The 19,094-nt window shown below is 46.0% G+C and overlaps 1 protein-coding gene across 1 annotated transcript in view; it reads right to left on the reverse strand.

Annotated features, from left to right (window-relative positions):
- Window positions 1-19,094, reverse strand: part of fkbp6 (FKBP prolyl isomerase 6) — a 45,951-nt gene that overhangs the window by 16,220 nt on the left and 10,637 nt on the right. Inside the window, exons 5-6 of the mRNA XM_078225960.1 lie at window positions 15,712-15,909; window positions 12,351-12,436 (exon numbers count right to left, since the gene is read on the reverse strand). Coding sequence (XP_078082086.1) covers window positions 12,351-12,436; window positions 15,712-15,909 — 284 coding nt within the window. The remainder of the gene's footprint in view (window positions 1-12,350; window positions 12,437-15,711; window positions 15,910-19,094) is intronic.

Genomic DNA, 19,094 nt, shown 5'->3' on the forward strand with positions numbered 1-19,094 from the left:
CCTCTCTAAGCACAATAGAAGCATAGTTTGAATTGAGCAAATCCCTACGTGTACCAACACCTTTGTCCAGCGTGAATCTAACTATAATTTTCCCTTTTCTTATACAAAAACATTAAATTAAGCCCACTTAAAACTATATTTCTAATATTTACCAATATAAATATATATCTCTTAAAATTAGCTTTCATTTGCTAACTAATACTTAAAGTGGTTGAAAATTATCTGAAGGAACTATTTTAGAGATTTGGTCATGTTATATTGGAAAGTTGGCCCACGTTTTGGGTTTGCTTCTGTCCTGTTAGTGCCCTTTGATCTGCCCAGGTGTTCAAAGCCCAGCTAACTGTCCGCACGTGGCTACTTTTGATTGTCCAGTGCTGTACCTTCACCATGAGAGAAGCCAATGTCAGTCTCATCAGGATACAAGGCTGCTCGAAAATTTTCTGTGCAAGCCTACAAGATGCTGGATTGAAAATAGATCCAAGTCAAATGAAACTCAATTATGGAGCAAAGTTTGGGAGACAAATGGAGGATCTCCGTTCAGCTATTACACAACACCAATCTGATCTGGTCATGTGTATAATGAGCATCTGTTCCATCCCTAGATCCAGCGGAGTGCCCACACATGTTTTAGGTCTGCGGCAGCCATTTTACCAAACCCCTTTGATCAGAGATCCACTCACTTGACAATGTGGGACTTGTTTTGCTGATTTGGTTGGCAGATGAAATGAAGTCTCAGTTTTAGCTTTGGTGGCTTTCTCTTCAAGTCCAGTCACAAACAAAAGTTTGAACATCAGCTGCAGTTGACTTCCTTCTTGTAAGTTTTAGGGCAAATCCTCCATGATTAAAAAACCCAGAGATAAGGAAAATGGCCGACTGGTTGTCAGGCCACATGAATATGCAAGAGGCTGGGATAACGAGAAGGTCGAGACAGGGATAATCTAATCAACAGGAAACAAAGGAGAAACCATGACCAGCAGGCAAGAAGTAAATGGCCCAGCAGCAAAGACAATGGAAACAGAGATCATTCCATCCACAGACAACATCAATGACTCATCTTGCTGATGGGATTCCAATCAGGATGACTCAGAGAACATTTAAGAGACATTACAATGTCAATTAAGGGCGGTCTCGACAGTTCCAGCCTTTTGTCCCAGTCAATCGAAACTATCAATGATCAGAAACTGTTTTTGTGTGAGAGAATCACTGCTTCAGGTTTTAAAAAGGGACAAGCAAGCTCTGGTCTCCCTCTTTTCTCTTCGGACCAGCATAGCAGCACTCTTCTCCTGTTTCCTGCCTCTCGTTCATCTCCAGCACGCAGCCCGAAGCCCACTGAGCAATTTAAACTAGGATTGTGAGTATCCCCTGGTAATTCGCGAAGTTCCCGAGATCATCATAGTGGATGAGACTTTGGGGAAAGGGGGGGCTTTTGCATGCATCTTTCATAGTTTAAGACACTGGTAAACTTGTGTAAAGTAAGCATTACGTCGTGTCCGTTTTAGTATTCCTTCCATAGCTATAGTCTTATAGAGCATAAGGCATTGTGTGTTGTTTTCCTGGTGTTTGGTGATATTGACCTTGATGTTTTAATAATTATATCTTTGACTTCCATTGGAGTCCGTTTTGATCTTTTCAATTTCTCACCAATGATCTCTGACCAAGTCACAATATGAAATATTCCTTACCATAATTCCGGAGTCTAGAACTGAGGGTACCCTGGGCGCTTCGAAACCGCCCACTCAGGAAAGGCTGCCAGGTAGTGGATAGGCAGCAGTTTCCTTTTTTCTCTCTTGGGAGCGCTACTCGAGTGAAGTAAACGCAAGGTGGCCGTTGTTCCATCGGCGAGAGAGAGAATCACTCGGGTTTTGGTGGGGTTTGGGTAACGGAGAACCAAACCTAAAATAAGCCCAGCGGAGATAAAAAGAGGGATCCCGCTACATTCTCTCTGCCCAAATCTATACAAATGTTGCAATGATGATTTAAACTGGCCTTTGAACTATAAACTTGAAGGAAGGCACCAACCTTCAACCAAATAACAGTGTGAATTGATCAATCAAGTGTATGACAGCCAGCTAAGTTTGAAACCAGTAATTAATTACTCCAATTCACGACAGTTCTGAGACTATACGCGAGTGGATGGGAAGAATTTGCTGCGACCTTTCAGAATTACTTGAGGTTAGTTCAGTGGAAAGGTAAACAAATTTGCATAGCACTTTTCTCAACCACAGGATTCTCCCAAAGTGCTTTACTGCCAATGGAGCACTTTAGAAGTGCAGTCACTATTGTAATGCAGGAAATGGAACAGCCAATTTGCACCCAGCAAACTCCCACAAACAGCAATGGGACAATATTCAGATATTGTTTTTGTGATGTTGATTGAGGGATGCTGGGGATAATTCCTCTTTTTCAATATTGTGCTGTGAAATCGTTTACATTTTCCTGCCATGGCAATTGAGGCCTTGATTTAACTTCTCGTCTGAAAGTCTGCACCTCCAACAGTGCAGCACTCCCTCGGAGTAGAAATAGCAGTACATATCAGATTAATCAGGGTGGCACTGTGGCACACTGGTTAGGGCAGCACGCTGGCAAGCATTGCTGCCTCACAGCACCAGGGACCTGGGTTCGATTCCCAGCTTGGGTCACTGTCTGTGCAGAGTCTGCACGTTCTCCCGTGTCTGCGTGGGTTTCCTCCGGGTGCTCCAATTTCCTCCCACAGTCCAAAGATGTGTGGGCTATGTTGATTGGCCATGCTAAATTGCCCCTCAGTGTCAAGGAGATTAATAGGGTAAATATGTGGGGTTACAGGGATAGGGCCTGGGTGGGATTGTTGTCAAGGCAGCCTCGATGGGCCGAATGGCCTCCTTCTGCACCGTAGAGATTCTATGAATACGTGGCTGGAAAGATGGTGCAAGGGGGAGAGTTTCAAATTCCTGAACATTGGGACTGGTTCTGGGGGAAGTGGGACCAGTAGAAACTGGACAGCTTACACCTGCGCAGAACTGGGACTGATGTCCTCAGTCGAGTTTTGGCTAGTATGGTTAGAGAGGGTTTAAACTAAAATGCCAGGGGGATGGTACCGAAGCAGGGTGACAAGGAAGAGAGAAACAAGAACAGTAATCAAAGTAAGAATGGTAGACAGGGTAATCAAGGGCGAGAGGCAAATAGGGCTACAGTACATAGAAACGTGAGAATGATTAAAAATGGCAAAAAGACAAGCCTAATGTCTTCGTATCGTAATGCACAAAGCATCTGAAATAAAGTAGACAAACTGGTGGTGCAAACTGAGGTAAATGGAAATGATTTCATAATCATTATGGAGACATGGTTAAAAGGAGATCAAAACTGGGAACTTAACATTCAGGGATATTTGACCTTACGGAATATAAGGAAAGAAGGAAATGGCGATGAGGTGGCACAGTTAATAAGGGATGAAGATCATTTGTGAGAGACGATCTAGGCCTGGATGATGTGGAGTCCATTTTGGTGAAGGTAAAAAGTCAAAGGAAAGAAGACATTAGTAGGTGTAGTGTATAGATCCCCAAACAGTAACCACACTGTAGGAAAGGGTATCAATCAATAAATAATCAGAGCATGTAAAAAGAATAGAGCAATAATTATGGTGACTTTAAATTTCATGCTGACTGGGTTAATTAATTTGGAAAACGTAGCTACAACAACAAATTCAGTGTGCATTAGGAATAGTTTCCCAGAGCAATATGTCATAGAGCCAATCAGGAAACAGGCCATCGTGGATCTGGTAATGGGAAATGAGGCAGATTTAATAAATGACCTCAGAGCAAAAGATCCCTGAGGAAGTAGTGATCATAACATGATAAAATTTAATATTCAGTTTGAGAGTGAGAAACTAAAGGGAATTACAATGAAATGAGAGTTAGTTGAAGAGGACTGGGCGGATAGATCAGCAGTAAGCAAACAGTGGTGGACATTGTAGGAAGTAATTGATGAATCTCAGCAAAAATATACCTCAGTAGGTAGGAAATATTCTAAGAGAGGGATAATCCAACCATGGCTACCCAAAAAAGTTGAGAGTATTAAGTTGAAGGAAAAAGCATACAAGGAGGCAAAAATCAGTGATAGCCCCGAAGATTGGGATAAATTTGGAATCCAGCAAAGGAGGGCTAAAAAGATAATAAAGAAAGAGAATATAAACTACGAGGGCAAAGGAATATAAAAAATGCCAATAAGAGCTTCTTTAAATATATAAAAAGGAAATGAGAGATCAAAGAGAGTATAGGCCCCTTAGAAAATGAATCTGGGGAGATAGTTAAGGGGAACAAGAAAATGGCAGAGGAGTTATACAGATATTTTGCGTCAGACTTTACAGTGGAAGATGCTTCGAACATCCCATTAATACTAAATACTGGGGAGGAATCACCAACACTAGAGAAGCAGCATTAGACAAACTAATGGAGCTAAAGGCAGATAAGTCCCCTGGCCCTGATGGCTTGCACCCTAGAATCCTAAAAGTAGCTGCTACAGAAATACTGGATGCATTGGTTAATCCTTGGATTCCGGAGAAGTACCGGAAGATTAGAAATCTGCCAATGTGACACACTTATGCAAAATGGGAGGGAGGCAAAAAGTGGGCAACTATAGGCCGATTAGCCTAACATCTATTGTTAGAAAAATGCTGGAATCAATTATCAAGGAAGTAATAGCAGCACATTGGAAAATCATAATCTAACCAGAGTCAACATGGCTTCATGAAAGGGAAATAGTGCGACTAATTTATTAATTCTTTGAGGAAATCTCAACCAGAGTAGATAGAGGGGAACCAGTAGATGTGTTGTATTTGGACTTCCATAAGGCATTCAACAAGCTACCTTACAAAAAGATTAAGTTATAAGATAAGAACCCATGGTGTTGGAGGTAGTATATTGGCATGGATAGAGAACTGGCTAATGGGCAGGAAACAGTGAGTGGTGATAAGGGGTTCTTTTTCAGATTGGCGAGCCGTAACTAGCAGAGTTCCACAGGGATCAGCTCTGGGACTGCAACTGTTTACAATATATATTAATGACTTGGAGGAAGAAAGTGAATGTACTATCGCCAAATTTGCAGACGACACAAAAGTAGGCGGAAAGGGAAGTTGGTGAGGGACACAAACTATTTACGAAAAGAGACATTGATAGGTTAATAAGTCGGCATAAAGTTGGCAAATGGAGTAAAACATTGAAAAATGCGAAGATGTTCATTTTGGAATGGAGAACAAAAGAACAGAGTATTATTTAAATGGAGAAAAACTGCAGAAAGCTGCAATACAAAGAGATTTGGGGGGTACCTGTGCATGACAGATTACCCTAAGCTAGTCCCAATTGCCCAAAATGGGCCAAATGCGGGCAATTGGGACTAGCTTAGGGGTCTAAAAAAGGGCAGCATGGACAAGTCGGGTCGAAGGGCCTGTTTCCATGCCGTAAACCTCTATGACTCTATGAAACACAAAGGAAGCACATGGGGCAACAGGTAATCAGGAAGGCTAATGGAATGTTGGCCCTTATTTTAAGGGGGTTGGAGTATAACAGTAGGGAAATCCTGCTGCAAGTGTACAAGGTACTGTTGAGACCACATCTGGAAGACTGAGAGCAGTTTTGGTCCCTTTAATTAAGGAAAGATGTTATTTCATTGGAGGCAGTTCACAGAAGGTTCACTCAGATGATGGTATGGAGGGATTAAGGCTGAGATTAGGAGGAATTTCCTCTCTCAGAGGGAACTCCTTGCCACACAGAGCTGTGGGGGCAGAGTCCTTGTGTATTTTTAAGGCTGAGATAGATAGATTTTTGATCAGTAAGGGAATCAAGGCTTATGGGAAAGGTCAGGAATGTAGACATGAGGAATGATAGGTCAGCCACGATCCTGCTGAATGGTCTACTCCTTGTCCTATTTCTATGGCGTTTTGGGCTGACTGCAGTGGATTTCAGCTTTTTGTGCCAAAGTTCTAGGGTGGAACTTAAACCACAGCCGCTGATTGAGGGGAGAGTCTTTATACAAGAAAACAATCATTGTGTAGAAAGAATGTCAAAAGAAGAGGAGCGCCTCAGGAGGTTATCCGAGGCCCAACCGTCTTCAGCTGCTTTATCAATGACCTTTCTTCCATCATAAGGTCAGAAGTGGGGATATTTGCTGATGATTGCACAATGTTCTCTCCTCACATACTGAAGCAGTCCAGCTGTCAGGCAAGGAGGAATTGGTAGGGCTAGGGAACCGTGGTGCACCAAAAAAGTTTCTTTGTTGGTTAAAAAGAAAAAGGAGGCTTATGTTCGGATGAGACGTGAGCACTCGGGTAGTGCACTAGAAAGCTTTAGATTGGCTAAGAGGGAGTTGAAGAGCGAGCTTAGAAGGGCTAAAAGGGGACATGAGAAGACTTTGGCGGATAGGGTTAAAGAGAATCCTAAGGCGTTCTATAGGTATGTCAAGAACAGAAGGTTGGTTAGGGCAAGTTTAGGGCCAGTTATAGATGGCAGAGGGAAGTTATGTGTGGAACCGGAGGAGATTGGTGAAGCATTGAACCAATATTTCTCTTCGGTGTTCACGCAAGGGGACATGAATATAGCTGAGGAGGACACTGGGTTGCAAGGGAGTAGAATAGACAGTATTACAGTTGATAAGGAGGATGTGCAGGATATTCTGGAGGGTCTGAAAATAGATAAATCCCCTGGTCCGGATGGGATTTATCCAAGGATTCTCTGGGAGGCAAGAGAAGTGATTGCAGAGCCTCTGGCTCTGATCTTCAGGTCGTCGTTGGCCTCTGGTATAGTACCAGAAGATTGGAGGTTAGCGAATGTTGTCCCATTGTTTAAGAAGGGGAACAGAGACTTCCCCGGGAATTATAGACCGGTGAGTCTCACTTCTGTTGTCGGCAAGATGTTGGAAAAAATTATAAGGGATAGGATTTATAGTTATTTGGAGAGTAATGAATTGATAGGTGATAGTCAGCATGGTTTTGTGGCAGGTAGGTCGTGCCTTACTAACCTTATTGAGTTTTTTGAGAAAGTGACCAAGGAGGTGGATGGGGGCAAGGCAGTGGACGTGGTATATATGGATTTTAGTAAGGCGTTTGATAAGGTTCACCATGGTAGGCTTCTGCAGAAAATGCAGATGTATGGGATTGGGGGTGATCTAGGAAATTGGATCAGGAATTGGCTAGCGGATAGGAAACAGAGGGTGGTGGTTGATAGTAAATATTCATCATGGAGTGCGGTTACAAGTGGTGTACCTCAGGGATCTGTTTTGGGGCCACTGCTGTTTGTAATATTTATTAATGATCTGGATGAGGGTATAGTTGGGTGGATTAGCAAATTTGCTGATGACACCAAAGTCGGTGGTGTGGTAGACAGTGAGGAAGGGTGTCGTAGTTTGCAGGAAGACTTAGACAGGTTGCAAAGTTGGGCCGAGAGGTGGCGGATGGAGTTTAATGCGGAGAAGTGTGAGGTAATTCACTTTGGTAGGAATAACAGATGTGTTGAGTATAGGGCTAACGGGAGGACTTTGAATAGTGTGGAGGAGCAGAGGGATCTAGGTGTATGTGTGCATAGATCCCTGAAAGTTGGGAATCAAGTAGATAAGGTTGTTAAGAAGGCATATGGTGTCTTGGCGTTTATTGGTAGGGGGATTGAATTTAGGAGTCGTAGCGTTATGTTGCAACTGTACACAACTCTGGTGCGGCCGCACTTGGAGTACTGTGTGCAGTTCTGGTCCCCACATTACAGGAAGGATGTGGAGGCTTTGGAGAGGGTGCAGAGGAGGTTTACCAGGATGTTGCCTGGTATGGAGGGGAGATCCTATGAGGAGAGGCTGAGGGATTTGGGATTGTTTTCGCTGGAAAGGCGGCGGCTAAGAGGGGATCTTATTGAAACATATAAGATGATTAGAGGTTTAGATAGGGTGGATAGTGATAGCCTTTTTCCTCTGATGGAGAAATCCAGCACGAGGGGGCATGGCTTTAAATTGAGGGGGGGTAGTTATAGAACCGATGTCAGGGGTAGGTTCTTTACCCAGAGGGTGGTGAGGGATTGGAATGCCCTGCCAGCATCAGTAGTAAATGCGCCTAGTTTGGGGGCGTTTAAGAGATCCGTAGATAGGTTCATGGACGAAAAGAAATTGGTTTAGGTTGGAGGGTCACAGTTTTTTTTTAACTGGTCGGTGCAACATCGTGGGCCGAAGGGCCTGTTCTGCGCTGTAATGTTCTATGTTCTATGTTCTATGTCCAAATGTAGCAAGACCTGGACAATATCATAACATTCAGGGATATCAGACAAGTGCTGCAAAATGGGATTAGTGTGACTTCAGCAGTAGTTATTGTTGGTGCAGACTCGATGGTCTTTTCTGCACTGTACGACTCTTATGACCTTTTTACATCAATGCAGTTCATTGCCTCATCCAATGGCACACCAGACACTGCAGCACCCCCTCAGTCTCAGCTTCCTCTACCATGTTATCAAGTTTCGAAGGTGGAGTTGGAACCTCCTGACTCAGTGGTGGGCGTGTTAACTCCTGAGCCCAGGGTTGACAACTTAGATTGATTCCTGTGGCCTGACAGGAAAATTCTTTTACTCTCCCCAAATGACCTTAGCATATATTTTAGTTGTTAGTCACCCTCTTCAGTCTGAATGAAGGGATACAGTACAGCTATTTATATGAGCCTTTCCTGTAAGCAATTAGAAAAATCACAAAAGGGGAGATGATGATTAGTGTTAAGGCCACGGAGACAGCCTGCAGTGTAGCGGCAGAAACACACTCTGCACTTTATCCAAAACTATCACTTTACACAAAACGGGGCTTGTTGAACACACAGTGCTATTGAGAGGACTATCACGTGCTGCAGTGCTAGTGAGGATGCCAGGAAAGAGCACCTTGGAATGGGGGGAAAAACACACAATGGTGTCTGGGGCATTGCAGATTACTGCTGGAATGTCTTTGATGTTCGTAAGTGTCTTTCAATGTGACACTCCAGGGGTAAAGCTGCTTGCTATCTAATGGTTAAAGATGAGCTAGGCTTTGTGGAATTATTGGCAAATGAAACTGCTGGATTGGAAAGGCCCATTGGAACAGGAGGCAGAAGGTGCTGATGAATGGCAACAGACCTATCTGCAGGGGAGGGGGAGGGACTGATTTATAGAGCTCAGCGAGGGCTAGTTTCGAGGTCTCTTGTTGTGCACATAAAAGTTGGAGAACAGATTTAAAGCTAAACAAGTCTCAAATAAGGCAGAACAGGAGAAATGCCCCTCACACACATGGAGCAATGGATGTGAGGAACAGACTGCAAACTAATTAACCAGTCAATTAATGACCCCAAACAGGGAAATGGGGAGAGTTTGGATGCGGAGTAAGGTGCGTATCATTGCAACAGGCCAAGACTGAATCAAATAGACCATGAAACAAGATAGTCTTCGCTGGACGTGTGAAAATGTGGGGAGAGAAAGAGGCAAACAGAACGTTCAGTGTGAAGGGCAATGGGCCAGGGTTAAACAGCACGAATGTGAGGATAGGTGAACATTCTGGAGTTGTGCTCTTCAATTTATATCGAACTGTGCCTTGGCAGATTGGACTAAATTAGATCGAGTCCAGGATTGAGAACAGAATGGTGAACATGCAGGTAGTTTTCCTCTTCCTAAAGGTACCACCACAGCTCTGTACTTTGAACTGACGAGAAGCTGCCACTATCGCGAAATGGAATAGTGCCCAAGGCCACTGCCGGGCAGTTAGCCTGACAGGCATCGGGACAACAGAGGCTGCATGAGACTGATGTTCACACACGGAAATGACAGGAGTCAAAGCCTGCTGGAAAATATTCTGGAGAAAGATGATCCATGATACACCAGCCAGTATTCACTGCTTTGACGTCATTGCGAAACTAACTTTTGGAAATGTTTGAGAATAGAAAATTGACAGAATCCAGGGAAAGAAAAGAGAACATTGTTGCTCTTCCTGAAGAATTTATTGAATTATTATTCCTGTTTTAACTCTTACTGAATCTTTTGCATCAGAAAAAAACAATCCCCTCTAATGTTTGTGTAGGACGCACGCTCCAGTTATAAACCTGACATAACAGAACGTTGACTTTGAGTGACAGCCCTGTGCTCAGATATAGTCATGATGTGGAGATGCCGGCGTTGGACTGGGGTAAACACAGTAAGAAGTTTAACACCAGGTTAAAGTCCAACAGGTTTACTTGGTAGCAAAAGCCACACAAGCTTTTGTCTGGAGACAATACACATCTCTTTAACCTGTCTTGATGCTCTCTCCACTCACTTTGTTTGTATCTTAAAGACTTTATCAGCTGTTAGTATTCGCATTCCAACCATTATTCATGTAAATTGAGTTTGTGTCTTTATATGCCCTGTTTGTGAACAGAATTCCCACTCACCTGAAGGGGCTTAAGGCTACGAAAGCTTGTGTGGCTTTTGCTACCAAATAAACCTGTTGGACTTTAACCTGGTGTTGTTAAACTTCTTACTCAGATATAGTGACAGCCCCATGCTCACCAGCCCTGTACCTAGATATAGTGACAGCCCTGTACCCAGCATTAACGTACCCTACTATAGTGACAGTCCTGTACCCTATTATAGTGACAGCCCTGTACCCCATTATAGTAACAGTTTTAACAACACCAGGTTAAAGTCCAACAGGTTTATTTGGTAGCAAATACCATTAGCTTTCGGAGCGCTGCTCCTTCGTCAGGTGGAGTGGAAACCTGCTCTCAAACAGTGCACAGAGACACAAAATCAAGTTACAGAATACTCTGGTGATTGTCAAGCGGTGTTCATTCATCCGTTGTCGTAGTGTCTGCATGGTCTCCCCAATGTACCATGCCTCGGGACATCCTTTCCTGCAGCGTATCAGGTAGACAACGTTGGCCGAGTTGCAAGAGTATGTACCGTGTACCTGGTGGATGGTGTTCTCACGTGAGATGATGGCATCTGTGTCGATGATCCAGCACGTCTTGCAGAGGTTGCTGTGGCAGGGTTGTATGGTGTCGTGGTCACTGTTCTCCTGAAGGCTGGGTAGTTTGCTGCAGACAATGGTCTGTTTGAGGTTGTGCGGTTGTTTGAAGGCAAGACGTGGGGGTGCGCGGATGGCCTTGGCGAGATGTTCGTCTTCATCAATGACACGTTGAAGGCTCCGGAGGAGATGCCGTAGCTTCTCCGCTCCGGGGAAGTACTGGACGACGAAGGGTACTCTGTCCACCGTGTCCCGTGTTTGTCTTCTGAGGAGGTTGGTGCGGTTTTTCGCTGTGGCGCGTCGGAACTGTTGATCAATGAGTCGAGCGCCATATCCTGTTCTTATGAGGGCATCTTTCAGCATCTGGAGGTGTCTGTTGCGATCCTCCGCTCTGAATGAACACCGCTCGACAATCACCAGGCAAGACTGTTCTCTTCCTGTGGGGGAGCACTTCAGCGGTCACGGGCATTCGGCTTCTGATCTTCGGGTAAGCGTTCTCCAAGGCGACCTTCACGACACATGACAGCGCAGAGTCGCTGAGCAGAAACTGATAGCCAAGTTCTGCACACATGAGAACGGCCTAAACCGAGATGTTGGCTTTATGTCACACTATCAGTAGCCCCCACAGCTTGCCTCCTGTCCTGTCTGGAGACAATACACATCTCTTTAACCTGTGCTTAATGCTCCCTCCTTCACTCACATTGTCTGTATCTTTAAGAACTGGTTGGCTGTAGAGATTTGCATTCTAATCAGTATTCTGTAACTTGATTTTGTGTCTCTGTGCCCTGTTTGAGAGCAGGTGTCCACTCCATGTGACGAAGGAGCAGCGCTCCGAAAGCTAATGGTAGTCGCTACCAAATACACCTGTTGGACTTTACCCTGGACGGACACGGACGCGCACACGCACACAAAAATGCAAGCAGCTCTCAGGAAAGGACATGCTGTGAGGCCTCCATTGTCAAATTGGCCATTAACACCCAAAATAGTCATAGGAATCACAGGACAATGCATTTAATTCACCTTCTACCATTCTGGGAGTTGTATGATTCAGTTCTAATGGAGCTGTTAATTTATCATAGAAATTAATCCTGATCTATTTGGTCTATAACAAGAGGAGGAAAATCCCAGCGATGGGAGCTTTAGGAATCAGAGATTCAAAGTCTCCTGCTCCTCTCAAACACTCTACATTCAACACGTCACATCTCAGATTGCTCACATCCTGTAGATTGCAGGAGAACCACAGCTGACTGTAAATTTCAGCGTTCAGCGCTCAGCACCTTGAAAACCAACTTCTCCCAAGCAGAGGCAGCTCAGTAATACCTTAATGCTGGCTTGACACAGCAGCACAATGCCTGCCCAAGCTAAGGCTCACATCTAGAAAAGAAGCCACTCACCTTAGTCCTTCACTGCTGCCTGTTCCCAGGCAACAAACATCCTTCTGCACATCTCCTTCTCCGTCACGTTCCACTCTCGATAGCAGCTAGTGGGAGAGAAACCAAACAGACTGATTTACCAGCTAGAGATTCCACAAACCTGCTCACCATTGATGGAAAATTCTCCCTCGCTGCCGCCTCTCCAGAGCATACAATCGTGGCCCCATTCCCACAATGGCAGCCCTATTCCCACATTATTTTGAAGAATCCAATGTCATCATGACATTAGCTGACGGTGTGAGCAGGGTAACACCTTGTAGTTCCCCAGTCTCTGTACTTCCTGGGTGTAATATTAAAGGGCCCAGCTCACATTGTGACCATCAGAATGATACGGTACGGTAGCATGGTAGGCACGGTAGCACAGTGGTTAGCACTGCTGCTTCACAACTCCAGGGACCTGGGTTCGATTCCCGGCTTGGGTCACTGTCTGTGTGGAGTTTGCACATTCTCCTCGTGTCTGCGTGGATTTCCTCCGGGTGCTCCGGTTTCCTCCCACAGTCCAAAGATGTGCGGGTTAAGTTGATTGGTCATGCTAAAAAATTGCCCCTTAGTGTCCTGAGTGTGTGTGTGTAGGATAGAGGGATTAGTGGGTAAATATGTAGGGATATTGGGGTAGGGCCTGGGTGGGATTGTGGTCGGTGCAGACTCGATGGGCCAAATGGCCTCTTTCTGCACTGTAGGATTTCTGTTCCCATGCCCAAATCAAGTCACAATTATCCTGGCACTCTGAACGGACTCCTCGGTAATTTAGATTTCTCAAAAAAAGTTTTTAAACAGCAGTGCGAATAGGATTAGGTGCATATCATGCATCTTCTACCCTTTGTATTACCACGCATTATATTAAAGCCCACCAGCACCATCCAGTGCCAGAACTGGAGTACTGCAAGACTAAATTACACATTGCTCCATAGCTGCTCTGCAATCACCATTACTGAGCTTTCCCCAGTGCATTATTAGCACTCTGCAAGCTCTCACCATGTGCTGCTTCCTCCAGCGCATCACTTACCAAAACACCCATCGAAGGGCTTCAGGAAAAAGTTCCCTCTTTCCCAGACACTCACCGGTCTCTGGCTACCGGTCATTCACATTTTTATATAGAAAACCGATGACGTGTCCACTTAAACATATTGAAATGTCTGTGAATTAACTCGAGATATTGCACTGGAGACACTGACTGTCACCCAGTCCCAGCAAGTCTGCACCCAGCAGGGAGACCATCTTATTGCCACGGCAATGCTCTTAATATAACCAAGGAATTAAAACTAAAACAGAGCTGGTGCATTGATTTCTGAGAGTATAAAGAATGATCACTGATTATCACAATAATTTTCTGGTCGTGTCGTCCTGATGTGATGGGAAACTGTGCGCTGCAAAGCTTTCCAATACCCAATCCTGGAAAGTGAAGCCCTCTCACTCAGAGCATTCAGAAATTGGCCTCATCACATCCCATTACGCCAAAAATGCAAACATATTTTGTCCTAACCCAGCCAGTGGGTATCCTGCAGATCCCAGGGTTTCTACAAGGTCAGACTCTGCTTACCTGTCCAGCTTCACTAGGGCCCTGTTCACATCTGGATTAAACGGCTCCAGTCTCTGTGCCCTCAGCAGAAAATCCTTGGATTTGTCGTATTCCAGCATCAGCATACAGGCCTGGCAGAGGACATAATACCTGTTGGACTTTAACCTGGTGTTGTTAAACTTCTTACAGAGGACAACACCACAAAGGAAGCTTGGTCAATCCAATAGAAAGGACTCTCTCCCACTCAGATCAGAACCTCATTCAGCAACTTACTCCCAGAACAAGGAGGAGCCATTTGGGAAATGACAAATCCACCAGACAATCTCACTTGGATTTGGGAGAAATTGTGAAAATTTCTCTCTTATATTCTTCATTTCCTCCTGTATCCAGTCTTCACAAGGGCCTAGTTCGCAAGGCCTGGGGATAGTGTCATAGCCCAACCCTACCCAGAAGTTCATTGGTTGGGGAAGTGACTTTGGGCCTATGGTTCCTTCACTGAGCTCTACTTTCTCAGAAGACTAAGGAAATTTGGCATGTCAGCTGTGACTCTCACCAACTTTTACAGCTGCACCATAGAAAGCATTTTTTTGGTTGTATCACAGCTTGGCTCCTCCTCTGCCCAAGACCGCAAGAAACTACAAAAGGTCGTGAATGTAGCCCAGCCCATCACGCAAACCAATCTCCCAGCCATTGACTATGTCTACACTTCCCGCTGCCTTGGCAAAGCAGCCAGCATAATTAAGGACCGCACATACCCCGGGCATTCTCTCTTCCACCTTCTTCCGTTGGGAAAAAGATACAAAAGACTGAGGTCACGTACCAACCGACTCAAGAACAGCCTTTTTCCTGTTGCCATCAGACTTTTGAATGGACCTACCTTGCACTAAAGTTGATTTTTCTCTACACCCTAGCTATGACTGTAACACTACATTCTGCACTCACTCCCTTCCTTCGCTATGAACGGTATGTTCTGTCTGTATAGCGCGCAAGAAACAATACTTTTCACTGTATACTAATACATGTGCCAATAATAAATCAAATCCTCAGAACTGGGATTTGTTATAGACTAATCGATAGAGCCTGGTCATTCTAATCAATCAACTACTTCATTATGATTGCATCATTCGACTGCTAACATTTGGATCTAAACTCCCCACCAGGAAATCAGTGGATCAGGGGAAGGAAAGTTTTGGCGGATTCCTCCTTGGGCAAGTTGTTAAATGCAGCCCGACTTGAGAATTGAACCTGGGGTAGCACCAGTCCATGATGCACCAGCCACTGCGTTCCAGTCCAACGCTGGCATCTCCACATCATCTTCAGTAAGTGAGACAGTGAGGAGCTACGGCTCCAGCAGGGCTGGTAAAGCTCACTCCCTGGAGCTCTGCTAAGGATCTTCAAAGTGGCCCACGTTGTGATTACCAAAAATTCCTCAAAGCATCTATGTACTAGCAACCCTTTCTGCATTCCACCCAATACACTGAGGACATCTCCCTGGGCAACCTTGATCACCAGGGGCAATCCGCAGGCACTCCACTCTCTGGGATGGCATTGGCGAATGCGTCCAGCTCTGGTGCCCTATCTCCTCCGGGACATTGATGTGGGGTCAATCCTCACTGTAGCTCTAGGTTCAGAAATCACGCTCAGACTGGTTTAGCATTTCTAACATTCTCTGTGTTATATGTTAGAAATGGTTTAGTTCCACAGCAGCAAGACCCCTCGCCTTGGGCAGAACACCCACCAATTCAAACAACATTGTTAATTCGCAGGGAACCCCATGCTTTGTAAGCATTTCTGTCCACTCACCTGGCCACACCTGAACAGCGCTTTGGGGTTCTTGCTTTCGATCTGCAAAGCCCTCTCCCCATAAACCAGAGCACGAACTGGTGCATTCAGCTTCAGGCTGACCAGTGACAGGTTCAGGTACAGCAGCAATTTGGAAGAGCCAATTTTCTGCTTTCGATCCTCATCAGCTTCACTGCGAGAAGCGAACACCGACAGAGCCTATTAAAGAGAAAGTCCAAAGATGTGTGGGTTAGGTTGACTGGCCGTGCTAAAATTACCCCTTAGTGTCCTGAGATGCATAGGTTAGAGGGATCAGCGGGTAAATATGTAGGGATACGGGGGTAGGGCCTGGGTGGGATTGTGGTCGGTGCGGACTCGATGGGCCAAATGGCCTCTTTCTGCACTGTAGGGTTTCTATGATCAAGCATGTGGACAACTTGGGGCAAATCTGACACTGCCAAAGACCATATTAATTGCAGCAAACTTCATCCACTTTCTAATGGACACAATACAGATCCTTGAAGGAGATAATGAGATAAACACATTCATTTATGAAAGGAAAAAAGAGAGGCTCGAGTTGAGTGACAGGAAGCTTGAAAGATGTTCCCTACCTTTGCACACTTGAAGAGTCTCACCCAGAACACACACACAAGTGGCGCAATTTGGGAACCCTGTAAGGACTTGGCTGCTAATGAGTGATTGCGAGCTCCCACATAGCGGTGAGGTCAAGGTACCCCTTTCATCATACCAATGCTTTCTGCCAACTTGTGCTTCACAGGGGACGGGCTGCAGGCCTTTCCTAATCAGCACGAGGTAGCAGCCGTCGTATTGAATACGGGGCTGGATGAAATAAGAGGGCACAAAATGGGATTTTTAAATCTCCGTATTCAAGCATTGTTTACATGCTGACATTTACTATGCTGGAAAATTATAGCCTCCCAGAAACATATAGGAGAGCAGCATCAAAAAGAGAAAGACAGGTTAAATATTTTGGGAGAGACAAGGTGGTGAGAGAGAGAGCGAGCGAGCAGTACAGAGAGTATTATTAAAACAGACAACCAATGTCTTTAATAGGCTGAGGAAAAGATTAGCAACAAAACAGGGCTGAGGTGGCGCTGTCTACATGTACAGTACCACAGGAACCCGAGACAAATTTGCACCATCAACATAGAGGCTGCCAATATTGCCAGCTGAAAGCGCTGTTCTTTTTCAGTGAATCTTTCAGCCTTGCTGACTCCTTCACCCCTGGGACTGAAGTTAATGTCACTCTGCACCATCCAACTGTGGGGAGAGGAAGAACATATTCTGCTCTGCTTATCCTCACCTGAAGAAGGGGCTTGGAGCTCTGAAAACTTGTGTGGCTTTTGCTACCAAATAAACCTGGTGTTGTTAAACTTCTTACTGTGTTTACCCCAGTCCAACGCCGGCATCTCCACATCATATCCTCTTTTTCCCAGCACTCTGTCCAAGAATGATAACTTCTGGTAGCAGAAATTGATCTTTTGTCCGCAGTTAATTTTTTGATTTAATATACGAGGGATGACCTCCCAACGCTACAAGCAGCGTTTGTTTTACTTAACAGAAAGATGGTTAACCAGTTGCCCAATCTTCCTCAATGTGCAAAGGTGTTTCAGACCATACACAGACCACCTGTGGTGGTAACTGGCTAAATGGAGATTAACCCATACTATTGCTAACACCCTGCTGGCAAAGGTAGCCTACATTGTGCCATTGACTGGTATTCTTAACTAATAACTTGCCACACAACATTTCCCACGGGTGTTATACAGCAAGATTTGACATTGAGGGCAAGTGACCAAAATGTTGGGTGAGCTGTAGGTTTTAAAGGAGTGACTGAAAAGGAGGGAAAAAGAGGCAGTGTGGTGACAAGATTTAGGGAGAGAATTCTAAAGGCAAGATCCAAGGCAATTGGAGGCACGGCCACAAAATGGTGGAACAATTCCAAGTGGGGATGCTCAAAAGGCCAGAGTTCAAGAAGCAGAGGTATCGGAGTTTGTGCAGCTGTTAGGAGATTACAGGGTGGTCACAAACAACTGGCTGCTTCAATTCTTCTATTCAATTTGCTGTTAGACAAAGGGTTGGCTCTGGACATGGAAGCAGCAGCTAGACAGACCATCACTGAAGGACTCTGAGGACAGGTCCTCAGATTGGCCAGACCCCTTCAGTTACACATGGATAAATGCTACGATTTATTAAGATATCGAGCAAAAAAGACTATGCATTGTGATCGGAGGATGAGAGATCCACTTGGGGAGAGGCATTACTCCCAAGGGGTAGACGGTATAAAAAATTGAAAACTGTGATGTTTACCCCTACTTGAAGAAAGATGAGAAGTTGCTGCTCCCAGAGGCAGTGACCCATCAGTAGTACCGATCTCAACTGGAGGTTGGAGACTGAAAACTCAAATTTGCCAGAAGATATGAAAGCATCAGAGTTATGAATCTGCTCAATAGTGAGCAACATCACGATGTCCTGCCTGCTCACTGACAGGTAAGCAACAATCAAATTGCAGTTATATACACTTTGAGGAGAGTAGAACATCGCAAGCACGTCAGGAGAACATAATGAAATAAAGGCTGACACTGAGTCAGAGACACATCAGGGCAGTGATACTGAGGTCAGTTTTAAGGAGTATATTAAAAGGAGGGGATGTGGAGAAGTTTACTGGAGGCTTTACAGGATTTGGGACCGATGGGGAGGGCCAGCAATGGATGAAGGAAATCGGGATGCAAAAGGAGGACCGAATTGAAGACACTTGGGAATCGAGGACTTGCTCGACTGATGGTAAGTTCACAGGAGCATTGGAAAATGTCAAACTCAAGGCATCATTAGACATGGAGTCAATGTCGGACAGTGAGCAACCTCCACACACGCCGCCCCCAACCTCCACACACGCCGCCCCCAACCTCCACACACAGACACGCGCCCGCCTCCCTCCGTCCACGCGCGCCGCACCCCCCCCCACGCGCGCCGCACCCCCCCCACCACGCGCGCCGCACCCCCCCCCCACGCGCGCCGCACCCCCCCCCCACGCGCGCCGCACCCCCCCCCTCCACGCGCGCCGCAGCCCCCCCTCCACGCGCGCCGCACCCCCCCTCCACGCGCGCCGCACCCCCCCCTCCACGCGCGCCGCACCCCCCCCTCCACGCGCGCCGCACCCCCCCCTCCACGCGCGCCGCACCCCCCGCCCACGCGCGCCGCACCCCCCCCACCACGCGCGCCGCACCCCCCCCCACGCGCGCCGCACCCCACCCCACGCGCGCCGCACCCCCCCCCCACGCGCGCCGCACCCCCCCCTCCACGCGCGCCGCAGCCCCCCCTCCACGCGCGCCGCACCCCCCCCTCCACGCGCGCCGCACCCCCCCCTCCACGCGCGCCGCACC

Source organism: Mustelus asterias, chromosome 12 (genome assembly GCF_964213995.1).
Source record: "Mustelus asterias chromosome 12, sMusAst1.hap1.1, whole genome shotgun sequence".
Lineage (NCBI taxonomy): Eukaryota > Metazoa > Chordata > Chondrichthyes > Carcharhiniformes > Triakidae > Mustelus > Mustelus asterias.